Below are 23,494 nucleotides of genomic sequence, written 5' to 3' on the forward strand. Positions count from 1 at the left end.
CTACATCTATGAATACAGTCTCCACAGTGCTCTAAAATCTCAGAACTGACATCAGACCAGGATTGGTGAGCGGCACCAGTCACAAGTTACTCCCAGAATGAGAACAAGGGCCATCGAGCCCTGTTTCTGGCCTTCGGACTCCTCTTGAAGCTGAGTGAAGATACCATGGGGATGACTGAGGATCGTCCCTCCTATCCTGACAACTGCTGCATCCAATTCTCCCCTCTGAATGTGAAAGAACCGCTCAGGGAAGCTGGGGAGTCGCCACTGGCCTAGTCTGCATGCTTAGTTTATTTAACAAAGCTCTGTCCGGCCTGTGGTGCCAGTTGGCTTGTAAACCGCAGTTCGACACAGACTGTTCCACTTTAAGGTGAAACAAATGCTTCCTATGAAATGCAGAGAACAGCCTATAAGTTTTATTGGACATTTCTGACTGGGGAGCCTCAGAAATGTCAGAACTACTGAAAGAAAAAAAAAACTTGACAGGAGGTGATGATATAGGAAGTTCTTGTGGGAAGGTGGGAAGATTATTTTCAGTTGGAATGCAGCAGTGAGTTTTGAAATGGTTACTGTCATCGAATATTCATCTAGCAGCTCTAGCTATCCACATTTAAAATCAGTAACTGAAAACCACATTCAGAAGCATAGGTAACTTTTAACGCAAATTTCTATGCAAAGCCTAGAATGGAGATGAATTAGCATTACTCAATTAAAGAAATGAGGAAATAGTAAAAGAAATATTACATCAGCTAAAGTAAAGCTTTAGGATAATTTTTGAAAAATCTTTCCTAAAAGGATGACATTTTTATATATTTTACAGTCTTCCTATGTTCCATGAATTATTCTTAGTGATTTATAATTATTAATTCACTTAATCATCATCACAACCCTATGAGGCAGGCATTATTATCTCTATTCTACAGATGACAAAACCAAAGGTCCAAGATCATGTATTTTGAGCACCTATCACCAAGAACACAATACTGTAATTCAGCCTCCTGCTTAAAAAACAAGATAAAGACAAAACAAAACAAAATGGCAAGCTGTGAAAAAGATCTAAAAAATCTCTGATCGCAGGGGTAAAAGGTCACAAAGTCTATACTAACTTTGTATTTATATTATGCATAGTTATCTCAAAATCAAAGCTGCCTTTTAAAAAGAATACACATGAAGATAATAACAGGAAATAGTTGTAAGAAATATCTAAAATCAGGCTTCAAAAATATTTATCTTTGCACTGCAACTAAGATAAGTTTGGAGATAGAAAAACAGATTCCAATTTTTACTTATTTGAAATACTCATAGACAACTTATTAGATACACTCATTTCTCCCTTTTAATATCACTTTAAATGCTAAATAAATATATTTTAAAATTTCATTTGTAGAACAGTAGAATATGTTAAAATAATTGCCTTCAAGTGTTTCCTTATTCATTTCCCAAATATAGTGCCACAATTTATGTCCTTATTATCAAGACTGAATCAGTATTTGCATTTCAGATATCTATTGACAGTGAATACATCTTGCCAGGGAAAGAGCAGCTGTAAACTGAAATTTGGCAAAAGATAAAGGGCTCAGCTCTGAAACAATGGTGATGCTGCATAATTTCACAGGATCATTCAGCTGGGCTTGAAATATTCAAGCTTAAAGAAAACAACATGCTAAATATTTAAGGCAACACTTGGCACAAGATTCCAAATATTTTGGAACCAATATGTTAGGAATCTTCAAAAGCAGAAACAAATACTCCAACATTTGGCAAGAAATAAAGGCCTATTAATCAACAATTCTTTATTGTATTCTGAAAGTAACTTCCCACTCAACTCTCAGATATAAACCTGCAAGAGACTTCAACCCTCTAAATGTTAAGGCCTGTGTGGCCACAGAACACAGCTGGAAAGAGGCAGGCCCATCTGATGAAGTCAATAATCATAAACAAGGAAGGGGGTGAATCAGAGACCATTAAGTACCATGTCTGAATTAAGATGGGGAGCAGATACATGCTTGCACATGGCTGCATTGACATCTATAATTTATATCAAATTGGCATACTAAGCTTCCCAACAACGTCCCTCTGTTATGTGGGAAACAATGAAGAAGGAAGGAATAGAATATTCCCAAAACTTCCTAAATTACTGGGAAAAAAAAAACACATAAAACATGAGGCACATTTGCCAAGGGTATACAGATTTGAGTGTCATCCTAAAATTGGGAAAGGTCGACTGTGGAAGCAATGTTGCCACCTTAAAACTTACAGGTAAGGGCAGAAGGTGACCTGGCTTCCCCAGGGCAACCCCAAAAGTCTTTCCTCTGAGGGATCCCCTAAAACTACACTGTCCAATACAATAGCCATGAGCTACAGGTGGTTACTAACCACTGGAAATGTGGGTAGTCCAAACTGAGATGTGTTGTGAGTGTAAAATGCTCTCAATGTCAGATGTAGTATGAAAAAAGAATGCAAAATATCTCATTAGTATTTTTATATTAATTACATATCGAAATAATAATATTTGGGGTATACTGATTAAAAATAAACTAGTTAAATTTATTTTACCTGTTTCTTTTTATTTCTTTTAAAAGTAACTACTTGAAAATTTTAATTATACATATGGTTCGCAACATGGTCCTACTGGACGGTGTACAAGTTCCTAGGGGACATGTCCCTCATTCCTTTCCACCTGAACTCCATAAGTTCTACAGGACACAGCCTCTGTGGGTACAACATGGGAAGCCCCCACTCTTGAAGCAGCAGACTGCGTTTTAGTGATGACAGGATACAGCCATTTGACCATATGTCAGCATTCAGTAACGGAGATAAATAAATGAGGTCTCACGGCACAGGACTATTCATGACTTCAAGTCTGTAACTTTCATTCTGGATTTGATAGCAAAAACTAAAAAATCAAATGCAGAACATGATGTTGATAACATGGTACACCCTACTCAGATGAAGCTCTACCATAGTGCAAATCACTATTTGCAGTTGACAGAGTTAACATTTTTGATCACAGAACTCTCACAGGGTCTCATTTTCATAAAGTAAATTTTGACTGAGTTTACTAAGTTTTTAACATGTAAATTCCAAAACAGCTATCTGGTTTTTAAACATTTGCATTTCAAATTTTAAAATTCAAGTCAATTTCTCTATCAATGCTTACCTAGTATTTAGATACACAAAATATATGCAAGTAGATTTCAAGTGAGGCTACCAATAAGATATCAAATACAAATCAAAAGCAGTCAAGTAGCATGAAGAGTTTCATTTCTTAAACAGACCACACAAAAAACAGAAGACTGGACCAAAAAAAAAAAATGATAGTGCTAGAATTATTCATGATTATCTCAATTCAGTCTATTGATAAATTATCAGGTGAGTACCCTAATCACTTCAATTCTACGATCAAAATATTTCTATACAAATTAAATACATCAATATTAAAACAGCCCTATTTATTTTAGTAAGCAGACTATTAACTCCATAATGGAACTTAATTTTTCTTTTTTATAGAACACTTTATAATTTTTACATACTTTAAAATGAATGCTAACAATTAATAGCAATGGCCAAAATAATAAGCAAAGAAGACACAATATGTTAGAGAATGATTAAGAAGTAATAAAGATTATACAGAGAGGGACTTAATTATAAATGAATAGTTTTGTTTCATTCCTCCCTTCATTCATTCACTCAATAAACATTTATCCTATCCAGGTGCCATGCTAGATACTAGAGATAAAATGGTGAACAAATCAAACTTGTTAGCAGCCCTTGTCGAACATTGAGTTTAGCAAGGCAGTTACACACTAAGCAAATAATTTGGCCTCCCAGAAGCAATAATTCTGGAGCTGGGGGATGAAGGATGAGAAGGAGCTACTGTGGCAAAAAGAGTTTTCCAGGTAGGGGAGAGCAAGTTCTGGGATCCGTGGTAGGAGGAAGCATGGTGCTCACAACTGTATGTCAAGGGTCAAAACCTTGAGAACAAGGAAGGACAAGGTCTGCAGCTCAGAGAGAGGCTTGGCTAGAAGTGTAAATCTGGGACTCATCTACATAGAGAGGGTAACAGAAACACAGCTCTGTCTCCAGAACACAGTGCAGACACAATCAACAGCGAAAGGTTGGTAGGAAGTTAATAAAGACAGTATTCAAAATACAGAAGGAGGGATGGGCTCCGTGGTGGAAAAGGACTGCCCTTTGAGTAGCAGGAGGAAGGAAACAGGCATACCAGGAACACATATTCAAACTCTTAGCATTTTTTTGGTTTGTTAAATATAAAGATTTAGTGGAACTATCTCCACTAGGCAATGTAGGCAAGGAAACATGGATATCTGGGTTCATCTGGGTTGGAATTTTGTCAGGAAAATGCATCAAAAATACAGGAAGCAAGAGAAATCAAGGATTTAAAGAGTTGTAGAGAATAGATGACTCAGTCAGTTAAGCATCCAACTTTGTCTCAGATCATGATCTCATAGTTCATGGGTTCAAGCCTCACACTGGGCTCAGAGGCTGGAGCCTGTTTCAGATTCTGTGTCTCCCTCTCTCTCTGCCCCTTCCCTGCTTGTGTGCTCTCTCTCTCTCTCTCTCAAAAATAAACATTAAAAAAATAAAATAAAATTTAAAAAATAAAAATAAAAAATAAAAGTTATAGAATCTAAACTGGATCAGAAGGGAAATGAGGGAAAGAAGGGGATGATGTGTTGGTAGAAAGTAGCAAGGCCAGTAGATGAGACACTGCAAGGAGGTCGAAGTACAACCACAGTGAGGGAAGGCTAGACGGAGAGGAGATCCTGGTAAGAGTAAAGTGGCTGATGTAGTGGTATCACAAACAGAGCAACTACTGGGATACAAGGTCCAAGGTGTGACCATGGGAGTTGATGTCTCAGTAGAACAAGGTTTTTGGAGATAAGCAGGTTGAAGATCTGAGGCCACCAAGTTGGACGGATCCTCCTTGCAGACACTGAGGACACTGGGAAATTGCAATAGGTTTGTGATGAGGAAGAACACTGTAATCTGGGTGCCAAATGCTCAGTAAATGAGGGGAAATGACCCTAACTATAGTGCAGAGGAGAGAGGAGAGAGGAGGGAAAGGGAGAAAGAGAGAGAGAGAGTTGAAGAGCATCAGAATGAGCATGTCTCTGTTGTATTTTGTTATCGTTGCCTTCTCAGACAACCAACTTGAAGAGTAATGATGGAGAAGCAAAACCACGTCCCAGGTGACAACAATCTCTCTACCTATCCCCCCAAATACATGAGATGTGAGGAGGGCTCTTAGCAGGGCTCCAAGTGGGCCTCAGGAGAGGACAGGTCTCAGTGAAGTCAGGAGGGGAAGGGAGGCTTTCAGGGTAAGGAGATTATACAGCAGAGCAGACAATCACAGTGCAACAGTTCCTCAGGGAACAAGGGAAGTCTGGAAGGTGGGGAAGGGAGAGCTGTGAATCATAGCTGAGAAGGAAAGACCATTACGGAGATGATGGTGCAGTGGAGGACAGGTGGCAGAGGGGTCAGAGTGGATCAATAAAAGCAGAGATGGTAGATTTAAAGTAAAAAACAATTTTGAGAAAAAAGCACATAGATCCTGGTAGTTACAAATAAATCACTTGGCTGAGGTGGTGGCAGACAGATACCATGGTCTCTATGTGCCTGTATAGGCTGGATGCCACATCTGGAGCAGGATTTCTCAACCTCAGTGAAATGAACATTTGGGGCCAGATCGTAATCTACTATGGGGAGCCATCCTGCATATTGTGAGATGTTCAGCAGGATCCCTACCATCGACTGACCAGATGCCAATAGCATCCCCAACTCCAGTGACTACCAAAAATGTTGCCAGACATTGCACAATGTACACTGAGAGCAAAACCATCCCCCACTAAGAAACGCTGATGTAGAGCAACGGACTGGCTCTGGGGAGTAAAGCAGCACTGGACCGGCTGTAACAATGCCTCCTTCCATGTCTGAACATATTTTTGGAACCGGTCAACTCTAATAGTTACAGAGTTATGGAAGAAAGGCAGTCTCATTATTCCATAGACATAGACAATTCTTAATTAATAAAAAGAATCTCCTCTGTTTCACACCTCTCATTTTTTGCTCTGAAGATCCTTTTGACTGTTTCCTCAGAGGATGATAAAGACTTGCATCCACTTTAAATATTCAAAAAAATGCCCTGTGTCTTCTTCTTGACTGCATCCACAGGTTTGGGTATGTGCCAAGTTCCTTCCTGCCCCAGAGCATTTCCCCATGTCACCCCACGCATCAGTGCTCAAATTACAGACCACTTCTTCAGGAAGACACTTCGTCATTCTATCAACCCTATACTTTTCCTTCAGAGCACTTTTCACAATTATATCTGCATTGTTACTGGGTGTGATTTGTTAGATATCGGTTTCCTCCATTGAATATATGTTTTATAAAGGCAGGAACCTTCTCTCTTTTATCCATGGCTGGATCCTCTGAATCAAGTACAGTGCTTGGCTCAATAAATATCTGTTAAATAAATGAATTATTAGAAGAATGTTGAGAGTATTTTGAGAATACATATCATACTCCCCAGAATGACTGCTTTACAGGGGATGATGGTGATATCTATACAAGTATAGTTTTCTGATTCTTTTTTAAGTCATCTACCTTTATAAAAGTATTCTTTTTTTTAAACATTCCAAATAAAAAAATATAAACAGTATCATTCAAAGAACCATGAGATGTACCTAGGTTTGACCCGTAAATAGATCACAGTGGTTAACCCATGTGCTATGACACTAAACTCATACACACTCTAACTGGTTTACTTAATTCCTTCAAATACGTCTTGAGCCTTGCTCTGTACTAAGCCCTGGGATGTGCAGGGTAACTATTTCGGGGTTCACTACACCAAGCAAGGAAGCATCCTACAGGCCCAACCTCAGGCAGCGTTCAGACGGCATTCTCCAGCTGGGTTCCTCAGGATCTCAGCCTTAGCAGTTTGCAAGCATTCCAGCTGAATAAAAAGACAAGAAAGAAAAGCACAGTGAGCTAAAGGCAAAAAAAGCACATTCTGGGCCTTCATGATGCGAATGCTTTAGAACCCCATGGAGGCACCTAGGGGAGTTTTATAGTCCAGATTCAACTTTTTGACTGAATGCTCTTTAATAAGAAATGGTCTGGCATGTTTTTTACGTTGTTTTTTTCCCCCTCACTGGAATTTCAGAGACTAAGCAGGAAAATGTGTTTAAGAACCAACAATAGCTAAATTAAAGGTTACAGTAAAAATTAAAACATCAGATGGCCAAAGGGAAAAATTAAGATTTAATAAAATAAAGCTACAAAGGTCTACACCACAAATACTAGTTGACTTGTCCTTTATAGCAATTTTACTTTTCTTCCAAACATGAATATTAGTGAAATTAAGTTAAAACCAAGTATGTCTTGGCTAAGTATCTACAGAAAGATAATTTTCTATCAAGGAGCAGATTTCTGAAAACTGCTCAAAAAATAACATCTAGAGAGGGTGAAAATTAGTAGGAAATGGAAAACAGATTCTTACAGCAGATTTAGGATTAGCACAACTGGAAATATAAAATAGAATGAAGTTGTCAGGCTTAAAACAGCTCCTTGGCTATATACTCATTTAATCACCCCCCCTGCCCCCACCACATCGTGAACCTCCTCTCAGACTTTCTTCTCAATCACTCATATAACTCCAAACAGAAAAGTAAATTATTTGAATAGTCTGGGGCCTGGTCCTCATTAGAGGATCTAACTCCCATTTTCTAATATATTCAAGTCACAAAATTAATTCCAATCTGGATAATCTTAAACAGGCTCCCTTCTGTCCCATTTTTATTTTGAAAAGTGGTAACAGGGTAAAAATATTAAACTGTACCTATTTCTGCTGATTTGTATAAAAGAGGGAGCTATGATTTCTAACCTAACTAAAATACAGTATTTGGATATATCATAATTTCTTTAAGTATTCCATTGTTCCTGAACATCAAATTGTTTTGAACATTTTCATACAATTATATTTTTTTATTTCTGGTTTTCTTTAATTATTGAAAATAGGATGTCTAGACTTTCATTTATTTCTAATTTATGTTTTGACAAACCTAAAAATGAGTCTCATTTTCAACTGATCCAGGATTACTGAGCAGGATGGAGGCTCAGAATAATTCAAAGCACATTGTTTAATTAGCTGAGAGATTTTCCTAGCAACCTATCACTGTTAGTTTCTCTCCAGAATCTAGGTTATAAACTTCAGGCTCTTACAGGCTAATGCAAACACTAACAGAGACGGACACTTCAGCTTTACAATGGCAAAAGAACATTTATTATCACAGAGAAGGGGGGGGGGAACCTTATCTTTCTGACAGTCTTGTAAATGCTCCCAATAATTAGACACATGGAGAACAAGATTCCTAAAAGTTAAAAGAATCCAAAATTAAAGGACACATTTAACTCGATATTTTTCAGATTCCAAACACTATTAAAAATCATAAGATAAAGTCCCTTGCTATTTGGAGACCAACTCACTAAATTGGCTCTCCTCAGAAATTATCTAATTAGAACATGCTATACTCTACAAAGTTTAGTGAAATGGACACCTTTTTAAAGGTGAATTAAAATGAGTCAAAGGATCGCCTTTGAAAAGGTTTATTGTTATCTATTATTTACTATTTTTACTATATTTTATTTACTCTTTACTATATATACTTTTATATAATTTGTATCCTTGGTTATAATCTTGGTTTTGTATAAGTAACATTTGTTTTCACATTTTATTAGGTATACTTCATATTTTAAGTTTCCCTTAAATGAAGTGTCTACTTCACTCAGCCAGACCTTCCTCCTCCCACTTCCTTGTATTTTTCCTGTAGCAGGGAGGGATATGGATTTCTTCCTAAGTGAAGGTGCTCACTTCTTCCCACAAGGCCAAAGAGAACCAGGCCAGTCTCCTGCCTTTCCCTTCTTCAGAATCTAGAAATAGATTCATGGCTGGACCACCCTGGCAGGGTCCCAGGAGCAAAACTACAGGAAGAAAGGCTAGAGTTGCTCTCCAGGCATCTAGCTCTCAGAGCTGCTCACACCCCGTTAGGTATACAATCACATAAGCCCTGAGGGTAGTGCTATTTGGCACAGGAAGCATGTGAGGTAGCTCTTTTTCTGTGAATTGAGAGTAATCACATTCAGGGTCTCTTTCAGTAGTGACCATCTGCAGCTTTCTGAGCCCACTGGCACCACAGAACCAGATTATTCTATGAGTTCTAGAATGTACTCATCCCAGCCTCATCTCCCACATGCATGATCCCCAAACTATAAAGGTAAAACATCCCCTTCCACAAACTAGTCTTTGTAACCACCTGTGTAAAGAGCATGAGACTCTGACCTGTCTACTTCTACTTGGGGCAGAATGCTCCTCTCAGCCTTGCCTCACTTTAGAGACCAGCACTCCTGAGGTCTGAGATCTGGTCCCTCGGCTCACCTGTTCCCTAAGCAAGGTCCACACATGTGTCCCCTGAAGTCCTGGGCATCCACTATTTAGCCCAAGATCAAATTAAATCCCTGGGGAACAAGTCCCACTATCAATGCTGTATCTTTAGGATAGAATTCAAATGCAGCTTGCTCAAAAACACCTCCAAAGTTTTGGAGATTTTTTTGAATGATTCATAAAATAAATACTTACTGAGGAACTAGTTTATGTAAGACCAAGAGCTGAGTTCCTAGGATACAACAGCTAATGTAGGAGTTTTTCCTCTCATAGGGCTAACAGTGGACATGGTGGACAGCAAGAGTGGCTTGAGAGTGTTTTAGCCTTCATAATCATCACTGATCTCTTCTCAAAGACATCCTAAGTAAGCACACTGCCCCCAGGCCACAGCGAGCTCTGCTTCACAAACATAGCCTCAAGACCAACTCCTAGCCCTTCCTTTTTAAACAAAAGGCTGCCCTTCAGCCCCATCCTGGCCACTGCCAGGGCCTGTTTAATTCATTCTTTAACCTTAATTGTGATACATGGCATGGGCTCTAAGTAGTTTCCTCATGTAAAAATAGTAACACCTACCTCATTGTGTTGTTGTGAGGATTAAACAAGTCTCAGAAACTATCTGTCCCATGACAGTTAGCTGTTATTATTATTGTTGTTGTTTTATTGTTACTTATGATGGATTATTAACACAGCAGAGAACTTGGCTCATCCTGTGTAATCAGGTAAGGGACTTCCCTGAGGATGGAACATCCAAGTTGATCTCTCAAAGATAATTATTACCTGGGGAGGGGTGGGAAGAAGGGTGGTTGGGAGGTGCCCTGGGCAGAGTCAACAGCCTGTGCAAAGGTCCTAAAAGCAGAAAGAAGCAGGGCCTGTTAGAGGCCAGAGTGCAGACCACACAAGCAGTATTAAGAATACTGGTCTCAGGGCTCCTGGCTGGCTCAGTAGGGGGAGCATGCAACTCTTGATCCTGGGGTCATGAGTTTGAGCCCCACATTGGCCACAGAGATTACTTAAAAAGAGAGAGAGAGAGAGAGAGAGAGAGAGAGAGAGAATATGAGAATATTGGTCTCTGTCCTAAAATCAGTGGGAGTCCACAGAAGGTTTTAAAGTGAGAGACTTGAATGATGAAATTTGCATTTTAAAAAGATTGCTCTGGCTGTGGTTTGAAGGTTATTGGAAAGGTGCTAGAGTCCCCAAAGGAACAAAAGGGAACTTCCAACTCTTTGGCTCACCCTATAAGAGTAATCACTAGTTCACACAATCAACCTCTCCCTAACATCAAAACCCCTCTGGTTTCCTGTCTGAGGGATCACATCTACTTGCCTTCATCAGATATCATCCTGAACAACCATGCCAAGTACTTGGCCCCTGGGTCTTATACATGGCTAGCACTAACGCATTGGTTGGCTGACATTGAATTCTCTGTTCAAGTGGGTTCTACTCTCCCCTTCAGTGGTTGATAAGTTCAATAGTGGTGTCTAAGGAGAAATCTTAAGTAGAGAGAGACAGACTGAGTGTCAAGTTCCCCATCTCACTCAACTCCAATCAGTCTCCTCACATGTATGAACTTGGTATTTTTGTAGAGTGCATACCTGTCCCTGCCCAGCCTCCCACAAGGTTCTGCTGGCAACCAAGCACCTCCCACCACCAGGCCTTAACTGACTGGTCTACGAGTCTGGACCTAATAGCAAGCTAAGCCAACCAGACCCCTTCCCTGGGATTTAGAATTGGAATCACCAGTCTCCAGATCAATTGGACTGCTTACTTACAAATAGAAAACAATACAGGAAATGATGTTGGTGGCTATTTTTATGCTAATCCTATCTCTACTTAAAATTTTGATGTTTTGCTTATCATCAACTTGAAATGTTATATTAAAATATTATTTATTTTGAGAAGATGTGGTATATGTATACAAAGGAATATTACTCAGCCATAAAAAGAATGAAATCTTGCCATTTGCAATCATGTGGATGGAGGTAGGGAGTATTAGGCTAAGTGAAATAAATCAGTCAGAGAAAGACAAATACCATATGATTTCATTCATATGTATTATTTAAGAAACAAAACAAACCAGCATGGGGAAAGAGAGAGAGAGAGAGAGAGAGAGAGAGAGAGAGAGAGAGAGAGGCAAAACAAGAAACAGACTCTTAACTATAGAGAACAAATCAATGGTTACCACAGGGGAGGTGGGAAGGGGGATGAATTAAATAGGTGATGGGGATTAAGGAGGGCACTTGTGGTAAGCACAAGGTGTTGTATGTAAGTGTTAAATCATTAAATTGTAGACCTGAAACTAATATTACACTATATGTTAATTAACCATAATTTAAATAAAAACTTAAAAAATACAAGTTAATATATGAACCTTTAGGGGTTCTCTGTATGATAGATTGTATTTGATTGAAAGTTGAAAAGTATTAAAGGTCTTACTGAGACCACAATTAAATAATCTTCTAATCTGTATAAATCTCATTTAAATAAGTGAAAGTAAGATGCATGCTGATTTTATAGACTTTAACATTTTTATCTGCTTAACAAAAGCTGAAGCTGAACAGATGATTTATCAGGTAAAGTGATTAAAGAAGGGATCAGTGGAACTGAATAAAATGCTATACAAAATTTAAAATATACATATTATTTACCTTAATCACTGAGTTTTCCAGTGATTTCTCAAATTTTGCACCTTACCTGTCTCAACTTAGCCTCAGCTCTGTTTTCTGCCATGTGGACTGGAAACCAAGAAAGTAATTATGCAGGGAAAAGAAGCAGGCATACAGAGAAAAAGAGGCAAGAGGTGGAAACAGGACATTCTGGATCTTCCATGCACTCCTGCTGTGGGCATACATGAAACAACCTAGATCCTCATAATAAATTCCTTGTTTATTTAAGCCAACTCAACTTAGGTTAAAAGATTCCCAAGAAATTCAAATAGAGTTCCTACATAAAATTTTGTTTGGGGGAAAAAAAGGAGGGGACTTTTGTTGCTTTAAAAACACATGGAGACATACCTATTCATTTATTATGAGCTCATCTGAAAACTTATCATTTAAATTTTAGCTACTGCTTCTAGGGGAAAATGCACTCCAAGAACTCCCCAAAAAACAGGTTTAGATAACTAATGTACATATTTTTATGGCATTTAATACTGTTTCCTCTACATTCCTTAAAAGGCCAAGCACCTAAAGACTCAGTTTTTTTTCTTCAAAGTTTATTTATTTCTGAGAGAGGAAGAGTGCAAGTGAGGGAGGGGCAGATAGCCAGGGAGAGGGGATCCAAAGCAAGATCCACCCTGTCAGGGCAGAGCCTGATGTGGGGCTCAAACTCACAAACTGTGAGATCGTGACCTGAGTGAGCCAAGCTTAACCTACTAAGCTATACAGTGCCCCCTGAAGACTCAGTTTTAAATGGTTTTCCATACAAATTCATTATATGAGGAGGCAAATGCTATTTATGCCTCTGTCTTAGTGGTCAACCACTAAATGTGTAAAAAAACATTATTTTGGTAAAGAGAGAATTTACTGATGTCACTAGATATCATTTAAAGGCATGAAATATATTTATAAAAATAGTTAAGAAAACGTGTTTAAATTTTAAGTATCTTTTGATCAGCTTCTTGGTTCAGCTAAATGAACTTGGGAAAGAAAGAAGGGATTTTCCCCTGCAGCATAACTACTATAAAAACACAATGCAGATACAGTACTTTCCATTTATCAGTGTAAAGATTGGCTGTGATACTTCTCAAAACATGCCATCTCCCCCAAAAGATTAGTAACAGGAATTTCAGTCTTTGTACTTAAAAATAGACCAAATAAATGTAGCCTGTGAACACAAAATAAGTATTTTATAAAATGGAGCCCCACATTCACATATCATGTGCTGCCATGTTACTAAGGGCTAGTCACTTACCTTCTTTAAGTCTCAATTTTTCCATTTTCTAAAAACACAGATAATACCACCTTGCCACAAGGCTTTTATAATGCATGGCACACCTAGTTCAAAGACTGACAAATGATAGGGCCTCAGTAAACCTCAATGCATCTCCCTTTATTATACATACAAATGTGAATCATATAGTGAATTGCTCAGATGACAGGTATGTGGGTGAATTTTTACTTTTGCTTCATTTTTTGCTAATGTAGTTTACATGCTAAGTAAAATTTTTTTTTACTTACATGGCACTAAAATTTATTTAATGCCAAAAATGCATATGGCAGCAATCTCTAGCAGAAGCTTACACTCACCTTGGAAATGCAGGAAACATTTCTCAAAACCACACCAATTCTTTGACATATCAAAATTATTCATTGGCCTTACCCTTAGGAAATGTTCGTTGGTGGAATCCCCTCTTTTACTGGTGAGCTTCTTTTCAAATAAAATCTGCTTGGTACACAAGATTAAAAAGGTTTAACCTTTATAGTTTCACTTTCATTAAAATGTTTCCAGGTTGCCAGAGCTTCACTCAGAATTTTTTTTCATTTTTTTTTTCATTTTTTTTTTCAACGTTTTTTATTTATTTTTGGGACAGAGCGAGACAGAGCATGAACGGGGGAGGGGCAGAGAGAGAGGGAGACACAGAATCGGAAACAGGCTCCAGGCTCCGAGCCATCAGCCCAGAGCCTGACGCGGGGCTCAAACTCATGGACCGCGAGATCGTGACCTGGCTGAAGTTGGACGCTTAACCGACTGCGCCACCCAGGCGCCCCATCATTTTTTTAATGTTTATTTATTTTTGAGAAGGAGAGAGAGTGAGAGTTGGGGAGGGGCAGAGAAAGAGGAAACACAGAACGAAAGCAGCCTCGAGGCTCTGAGCTGTCAGCACAGAGCTTGACGGTGGGGGGGCTTGAACTCATGGACCACGAGATCATGACCTAAGCTGAAGTCAGACACTTAACCAACTGAGCCACCCAGGCGCCCCTGCTTAGATTTCTTTTTTAAGTAAACATTGAAAACATAGTATTTACAAAGGAAAGAAAAACTTATTAAACCGTAATAGTGTGAAAGGGGAAAGAAAAGAAAAAAAATAAGTATCTTAGAGGTTACATGCAAAAGAAAGACCAGGAGGATGCCTGGGTTGCTTGGTCAGTTGAATGTCCAACTCTTGATTTCGGCTCAGGTCATGATCTTATGGTTCGTGAGATTGAGCTCCACTTCAGGCTCTGCACTGAAGGTATGCAGCCTGTTTGCAATTCTCTCTCTCCCTCTCTCTCTGCCCCTTCCCCACATGCTCACATGTGAGCACACCTATGTTCTCTTTCTCTCAAAATAAATAAACTTAAAAAAAAAGAAAGAAAGACCAGATAGACTAATCTAGGTTCATATAATTAAACATGAGATATGAAAAATTAAGCTATGTTAATTATACCATTTAGGGGTACATGCAAAGAAAGACATACTATATGAACTAATCTAGGTTAATAAAATGAACATAAGATAATTAAATATTAAGCTTCCTTAATTACACTAATAAAATGTAATTAGGATGTGCACCAAACCTCCCAATATATAAGAAGAATAAAAAGTTTATTCTTTTTTTATTTATTTATTTTTTTAAGTTTATTCATTTTTGAGAGAAAGAGACAGAGCATGAGCAGGGGAGGGTCAGAGAGAGAGAGAGACAGAGACAGACAGACAGACAGACAGTATCCAAAGCAGGCTCCAGGCTCCGAGCTGTCAGCACAGAACCCAACATGGGGCTCGAACTCAGAAACCATGAGATCATGACCTGAGCCAAAGTTGGACACTTAACCAATTGAGCCACCCAGGCACCCCAAAACAGTTTATTCTTGCTATTATTGTATATTTGTTTAATAATATTTTAGTATTATGCTTTAGAAATACTTGACAATTTTTTAAAATACTAATTATTTTTGATCTGAGAAATTTATAGTAATTAAAGGGAAGCATCACCAACTCTTAAGCCGGCAGAAGTAAAATGCAAGAGTCTACAGGAACAAAGAATTTATAGGAACAAAGCCAAGAGATTGAAAAATATGTGAATTATAGGTGTAAGTCTTTACCATCAAAAACTAGTTACATTAGGTGATTCTTCAGTAAACTGAAAGGCTTGTTAATTTCAAACATCAGATTACATCAATATGTCTTTTTTTTTTTTAAGTTTATTTATTTACTTTAAGGGGGAAGGGGCAGAGAGAGAATCTCAAGCAGGCTCCGAACTACCAGCTTAGAGCCCGACCCAGGGCTCAATCCCATGAACCATGAGATCATAACCTAAGCTGAAATCAAGAGTCAGACTTTTAACCAATTGAGATACACATGCACCCCCTCAAGTTAATATGTCTTAAAAGGAGGGGTGCCTAGGTGGCTCAGTCGGTTAAGCATCCGACTTTGGCTCAGGTCATGATCCCAGTTTACGAGTTTCAGCCCCACATCTTGCTCTCTCCTGTCAGCGTGGAGCTGACTACGGATCCTCTGTCCATCTCTCTCTCTCTGTCTCTCTGTCACTCTCTCTTTCAAAAATAAATAAATAAAACATACATATATATATATATATATATATATATATATATATGAAAAAGGAAATGTTACTTTGAAGCATAAAATAATTAGGATACATGCCAACAGTCCCGATCATTATTTTATTTATGTACTATATATGGTGATAATTTATCTTTAATTCTTATTTCATAAATTGAAATATTTCATATTTCTAATACCAGTAAATTAGTACAGTTTTCATATCAGTACATCACTGTATGGTGTCTAATAAATGATATTAGAAATCCCTTTAGTCTAAAGGCAAACATTTAAGGGTACCCCACTAGCATACTTTCCTATATGGAATATTCATTTCTGAAATTTAACAGGGATGCTTGTGCCCTTTCAGAGAGTAAAGATGACTAAGTTCTCCCTCCAATAAAAAGAAGTGAGATGATCTAACTGTAATAGAAAAGCTCCAATGTATGATTAAAGTACAGTTTACCACCTAAATAGAAATTTAGGTCAACCAAACAAAATTACCCCATTTTTGCAAAACCTTACCATCCTTTTAGTATACAAAAGACTTATTCAGAACATATTCCTGAGATCATAACTTTAAGACCTTTCTATTAAACAACTGGTATGATAATTTATAATTAAAAATAATTTGAAATAGAGACACCTGGGTGGCTCAGTCCATTAAGTGTCCAACTCTTGATTTTGGCTCAGGTTATGATCTCACAGTCTGTGAGATTGAGCCCTATGTCAGCTGTCAGCACAGAACTACTTAGGGTTCTCTCTCTCCCTGTCTCCCTGCCCCTCCCCCATCTCAAAATAAATAAATAAACTTAAAAAAAATAATTCAAGGGTGTCTGGGTGGCTCAGTCGGTTTAGCATCCAACTCTTGGTTTTGGCTCAGATCATGATCTCACAGTTGTGAGATCGAGCCCTGCATCAGTCTCCATGTGGACAGCACAGAACCTGCTTGGGATTCTCTGTTTCCAACCCCCCCTTGGCCCCTCCCACAAACACATGCTCTCTCTCTCTTTCTAATAATAAGTAGAAATAAATGAATAATAATTCAAAATAATAACCACTTCACCTGGTAGTCCAGGAGTCAAAAGCTTTCTCTGACTGCTATTATACAAAGAAGTACTTTACATGCATGACCTCATTTAATCCTCACAATAACTTTATGTGGATGATATTATTCTTGTAACTTTACTGACAAGAAATCTGGGGTGTAAGTAACTCACCAAAAGTGACAGGATTGGAGAGGAATTGATAGAGTCAGGGATCAAAACCTAGGCTGTTTGACTCTAAAGCTTGAATTCTTAATTCTGCTGCTCCACCTCCAAACCTTATTAAAAAAAATCATAAAATTACTACTTTTACAGAAATATCTAAAATCAAAATGTATAGATTATATGGAAATTATAGAAGAAATAAAATCAGTAAATTCTTCTTAACAACATAAGACGTAACTATGTGTATAATGATAAACGGAGTTATAATCCTATGAGAGAGGGGTAAGAGTTAAATATCTTTTGGAGATGGATCTCACCTAAGGTTGCCAAGATACACACCCATTGTAAGCCGGCCCAGCAGAATAATCCCAGATAAATAGATATTGACAATGGGAGAGAGCAAAGTCTTTAAATTATGGAACACACTGAATCACCCATTGTGTTCAATATGGTGACAGACATGTAACCACATCTCAAATAGTTGGGACAGGAGATCCAATATCCATGAAATCTATGGAAGCACATGCAGCAAAGCTTCCAGGTGTTCTGTACTATTTAACATTTTACATATTTGAAATCATTTAGTATAGTGCTTGATACAGAGTCAACGTTAGTTTGACTCTTCTTCCCCACCTCCTGCATGGAAATATCCTGGATGGAGGGCACACTCTACAAAAGTGTAGATAAGAGAATGGCTGGGAGTAAAATTGAACATTTTAGATGACACAGTCAGCCTCAGGTAGAATTGGACAAGATGAGGTTCACAGGACTCCAGAAATGTTCCTGTATTTCATTAAAAAAATAATTATCAGAATGGAGGAAGTATAACCCAAGAGTCACATGAGATTAAAAAAAAAATAAACCTAGGAATTTGTACAACTATGAAGAGTTGTCATAAGAGCATGAAACAGAAGATAATTCATTAATATTTTCAATATATAAAATATTTACACATCAATAAGAAAAAGATGAATAGCTTCATAGGAAATAAAGGACAAGAGCTTAAACAGGCAAATCACCAGAGTAGAGATATAAAGGAACAGTAAACAAAAATGTTTTCTCTGGTTAGTAACAAAAATGTAAATAAATCAACAGTAAGATGCCATTTCCTTCCAATTGCCTTGGCAAAGAATGATGATGGCTAATGGGAACAAGGAAAATGATGTTTTTATACACACAGGTGAGTGTTTAAATGGGTACTCATTCCAGGGGCCAATCTGTACATATGTATCAAAGGCCTTAAAAATGGGCAAGGCCTTTGATCTAGAAATTCCACATCTAAAAACCCATCCTATGGAAATAATTAGGTAAGTGTGCAAAGATATATGCTCAAGGGGGTTCACTGGAGTGTTGTTCATATGAGCAAAAAATGGAAGCAATCTGTATGTTAGGAAATGAATTGAATAGTATCTATCCTTCAATGAAGAACCAAGCAGTAATTTAAAATGATAATGTAGAGGGTGCCTGGGTGGCTCAGTCAGTTGAGCACCTGATTCTTGATTTCCATTCAGGTCCCAGGACCCCAGGATCATGGGGTCAGGCTCCAATGAGCATGGAGCCTGCTTCAGACTCTCTCTCTCTCTCTCTCTCTCTGTCTCTGTCTCTGTCTCTGTCTGTCTCTCTCTCTCTCCCTCCCTTCCTCCCTCCCTCTGCCCCTCTCACCCCCATTCATGCTTTCTCACTCTAAAAAAATAAAAATAAAATAAAATGATGTGGCAGATACATACTTAAAAAAAAATTTTTTTTAATGTTTATTTATTCTTGAGAGAGACACAGACAGAGCATGAACAGGGGAGGGACAGAGAGAGAGGAAGGCACAGAATCCGAAGCTGGCTCCAGCACAGAGCCCAACGCAGGGCTTGAACCCATGAACCGCAAGATCATGACCTGAGCCAAAGTCAGATGCTTAAACAGACTGAGCCACCCAGGTGCCCCGATACATACTTATTAACGTGAGAAAATACTTAACATGTTTTAAGAGAAAACCAAGTAATAAATCAATACATACTGTGTTATATAAAACTGCCTTTGTAAAAATACATATTTCAGATATTAATAATGATTACTGTCATGTGCAAGATTTTAAAACTTTTGGTCATCCGTACTTTCTAATGTTCCTACAATAAACACATACTTTAATGGGCATAATTAAAAACATGGGTAAACAAGAAAAGGAGGTTTCCATTTGTGTCCCCATCCAGTGCTTACCAGACATAATAATTTTAGGCAAGTCAATGTATGCCAAGACACAGCTGCTTCAGATAGAAAATTGGGACAATAATAACTATACCTCTCAGGGCCAGTATGGGAATAAAACCAAAAGCAAAAGCACTCTGAAACTGTAAAGTACTTGATAAACACTGGTTGTTATTACCACCAATAAAAGACAACTCATCAAGAGACTAGGGGAAGAAAAACTGATAGACACTCAGGTGATATGAGAAGAGGGGAAACGCTGGTCCTTCGCACCTGCACAGGCCCTCATGTGTGTGGCAATGCAGTTGTTCCTCAGGGCCACATTCAAGGGAGGCCATGGTAATGATGCAGGTGACAGCACTTAGCAAGTGTCCATCATAGGAGGTGCCTTCCTGCTCTTCTTTAATTCATTAGGCACTTTACTCTTTCTTTTTATGGATCAGGATACTAAGTCATAAAAAGGTCAGGTAATTTGCTGAAAGCCACACAACTGTGAAGTAGGGAAACCAAGTTTCCAAACCAGCAGACCGGCTCCAAAGGCCACACTCTTAACGATAACATTAACACTAACACAATTAACACTAACAAAGGGAATGTATTCCAGAACACAGTCACACCCTGAAGTGCTGAAGAGATCAAGACCGAGAGCTGTGAGTACAAAGTCCCCAGGCTGGAATGCTAAGGCAACATCACCTCCAACTCAAAATGAAGAAAGGTTCCAATAATCTAAAATGGCCAAAGACTGAATAAGTTACTATGCGAGGTAGTATATCAATCACTGGAAGTCAAAAATGGGGCCATAACACATCTGAGGTTGTTCTGAAACAAACAAAAATGGCCCTAAGCTTACCTGAGCCACAGAAGCCACCAGCAGGGCATGAGGACCTACAACCACCACTGACTGCTATCTCTCAAGGAGGTCCCTGCTATGGCTCAACTATGTCCCTGCCAAGGTTGCACATCCAAGTCCTGACCTCCATTCCCTTAGAGTGAGACTATGTTTAGAGATAAGGCTTTTAGAGAGGTAGTTAAGGTAAAAAGAGGTTATATGGGTGACTTCTAACGTAGTATCACTAGTGTCCTTATAAGAAGAGCTTAGGGGGTGCCTGGGTGGCTCAGTCAGTTAAGCGTCTGACTCTTGATTTTGGCTCAGATCATGATCTTGTGGTTCGTGAGTTCAAGCCCCACATGAGGCACTGTACTGACAGTGCGGAACCTGCTTGGGATTCTCTCTCTTCCTCTCCCTCTGCACCTCTCCACTCACATGTAACCACTCTCTCTCTGTCTCTCTCTGTATCAAAAATAAATAAATAAACATTAAAAAACAAAAGAGGACACATGCAAGCACAGAGGAAACAAGTATGTGAGGACACAGCAAAAAGATGGCCATCTACAAGCCAAGAAAACAGGCCTCAGAAGAAACCAACCCTGCCAACATCTGTATTTCCAATTTACAGCCTCCAGAACCAAGAGAAAATAAATTTCTGCCATTTAGGCCACCCGGTCTGTGGGACTTTGTTAAGGCAGCCCTAGCAGACTAATACAGTTCCCAAGGGTGGGCACAGCCCACCAAGAGTGGGTCCTTGCCACCACCATTCTGCTCCATGGTAGAAATGAGCCTTCTCCAGACACTGCTGCCTCCATCCACCAGTCTCTTCAGAGCTTCTCTTCAGCTCACAGGCTGTACTGTGCCCACTGAGCCCCTACCTCCAGGGCTGGGACAGTCCATGCTCTGCTCAAAGCTGGGCCACAGGTGACTCTGAGAAACCATCAACCTTCTAGGACCCCTGGCCTGAGGCAGCTGCCTGTCCTCCACTGCTCCATAGGAGTACTTGGCCCACCGCTCTCACTTTTCCAGTCACTGCTCACCTTTATCCAGGTGTAAAACCCACCACTCTTTGAGGAAGTCCCTCTGGGCAGTTGCTCCGACTTCTAGGCATTCAGTTTGTGTGTTCCACCAGAGAGCCATCTTCTTCTAGGGTTTCATAAGTACAGAGGAGGCCCAAGCACAGGGATGAGGGTCCAGGGTGTGGAAGTACTGCCTAAAGCACCTGCCACCTTCCAAAAGTCTGTCTCCACGGTAAACCTATGTGCACCTGCACACTTCCTGCATAACTTCAGGTTATTATCTTCCTCAGGGGGCTTCTACGAAGCTGTCTTCTATAGGTAACTCCACCAGTCTGTCACACAAAGACCACAAATGTCTTTCCAACTCAGTCCTGTTGCCAGATCCACCCACAGAGGGAAGGGAGAAACAACCACCCATCTCCACATGCTGGGGGATGTAGAGACCCAGCTTCAGCCACGATACCCAGGTACATGGCATTCAAACGAATATAGGCAGAATCCTTCACCATCTGATCATCTCACTGCTCTGCTTAAAACTGTTGGTATTAAGTCAAATTCCCTTCAATGGACCCCTGCCAACATTTCCAGCATTGTGTGCTGCCATTTGACTTCTTGTTTCCTGGTCACAGTCATGCAGATCTGTTCGTCCATGTTGAACTATTCTCTCTCTTCGGGGCACTGGTACCTGTCATGTCCTCTGCCCAGGACTCTCTACCCCTCTGCTTTGCCTGGTTAGCTCCTATTCATCCTGCAAATCTCAGGTGTCACTTCCTCTGGGGAGCCTTCCCTGATATCCCCAGGTCTGAGTTAATTACTCTTGGACACGCTCCAATAGCACCAATGCATCCCTACCTACCCCATAATCAGCACTGTCTACAATTACTTGTTTAGAAAGGCAGACTCTATTGCCTCAGCCTCATTTCTACCCATAGCCCCAACCCCAAGCAGTGAACTCCTTAAGTGGGTGACCATTCCCCTTAGGGGTAATCCCGGTTTTGCACACTGTCCCAGTATAATTACTAATTATTGTAATTATTGTCCTCTTTTGTTTTCCAGCTTGGACGATAAATTATTTGCTCATCCTGTCTATATAGGCAGGATCCACATCAGTCTTGCTCCCTATCTCGAATCCCTCGGGACTACCATTATTCCCACAAAATTTCCCAAAGGAGAAAAAATAAAAGCAGAGTGTATCTCCATTTTAGAATGAAGAACATGAGATCTTGATGCTAGATTCTTTGCATATATTGAATCATAACGTTTTGGTTTATAATATGAAATTCGTGCCCTAAGAAGAATAAAAGGCTTCACTGAATATCCAAAATCTCTCTAGTAAGAAAGAGGATAAAGTATGTATAGTCACCTCATGAATATAGCTGTTCCCCTGGGGAACAAACCAAACTACAATGTTCACAGCAGCTCCCTGTGTCACGTTAGCACAGCCCTTTCCAGCTCTCACTTCAATTTAATTTCTAGCTCTATCACTCGTCTATGAATAGAAACATAAAATGCTCGGATCAGTTACACCATCTTGTCAAAATAACCTAACCAGCAATTATAACATCCTAAGGTGCTTTTAAAAAATGTTGCCATAAAAACTTCTTATTAAAGAAATTCTTATAGCTCTTACAGTACTGAAAACGAAAGCATCCATCGGCTTCTTTATAGATGGCACAATGTAGATCTTGAGCATTTTCTGGTATACAAATTATTTGTATGATAAATAACATTGTATGGCAAAAAAAATAATCAGTGTGCCTCATTTACATAATCATTTTATTTCATCAGAAAATTCTCTATGAAGAAGTTCTTCATCAGACAGTAAAGGAACATTCTCCTCTGATTAATGATTGTCCTCTAACAAATAGAAAACACATAGTTTACAGTTCCCCAACCTATAACATAGGCATAATCCAAACTCCATTTTCAAATGGAGAAAGTCTTACTGTTGAGTTTTAAAACACAGACTCTTCATTCATTCAAGTATTTCCTAAAGGGTTAATATGTTTCCAGGAATCACTGAACAAGAGGTGATGGCAGACACAAAAGAATTAAAAATAGTCTCTGCCCTTCAAATAACTTACAAAGTAAGATATAACGTCCACATTTGCAGTATTCTAATAGTAAAAGATATTTTGAATTTTCTTCTAATGAGAGATGTACAATCTTTCTCTCATTTTAAATTTCTAAAACTGAGGTGGTACCTTAGATCAATGTTTATTAATATACTATTTTTTTTCCCTTGAAAAGGGAGCATTAGAAGCTCCACAAGAAGAACATCCACAAGAAGCATTAGAAC

At 39.0% G+C, this 23,494-nt stretch overlaps 1 protein-coding gene across 14 annotated transcripts in view; it reads right to left on the reverse strand.

The window, feature by feature from the left end:
- Positions 1–23,494, reverse strand: part of KLHL32 (kelch like family member 32) — a 241,943-nt gene that overhangs the window by 187,842 nt on the left and 30,607 nt on the right. For 9 of the 14 annotated variants that reach the window (XR_008298452.1, XM_053222451.1, XM_027057227.2 and 6 more), the window contains exon 2: positions 6,901–6,976. The exons of 1 other annotated variant lie outside the window; for it this stretch is intronic. Coding sequence is in view for 11 of the 13 variants with exons in the window: in XM_053222451.1 (XP_053078426.1) it covers positions 6,901–6,923 (23 nt within the window). In the remaining 2 variants the exon portion in view is untranslated. 4 more of the 14 variants (XM_053222449.1, XM_053222448.1, XM_053222447.1 and 1 more) reach the window with 4 other exon arrangements.

The sequence above is a fragment of the Acinonyx jubatus genome, chromosome B2 (assembly GCF_027475565.1).
Source record: "Acinonyx jubatus isolate Ajub_Pintada_27869175 chromosome B2, VMU_Ajub_asm_v1.0, whole genome shotgun sequence".
NCBI lineage: Eukaryota > Metazoa > Chordata > Mammalia > Carnivora > Felidae > Acinonyx > Acinonyx jubatus.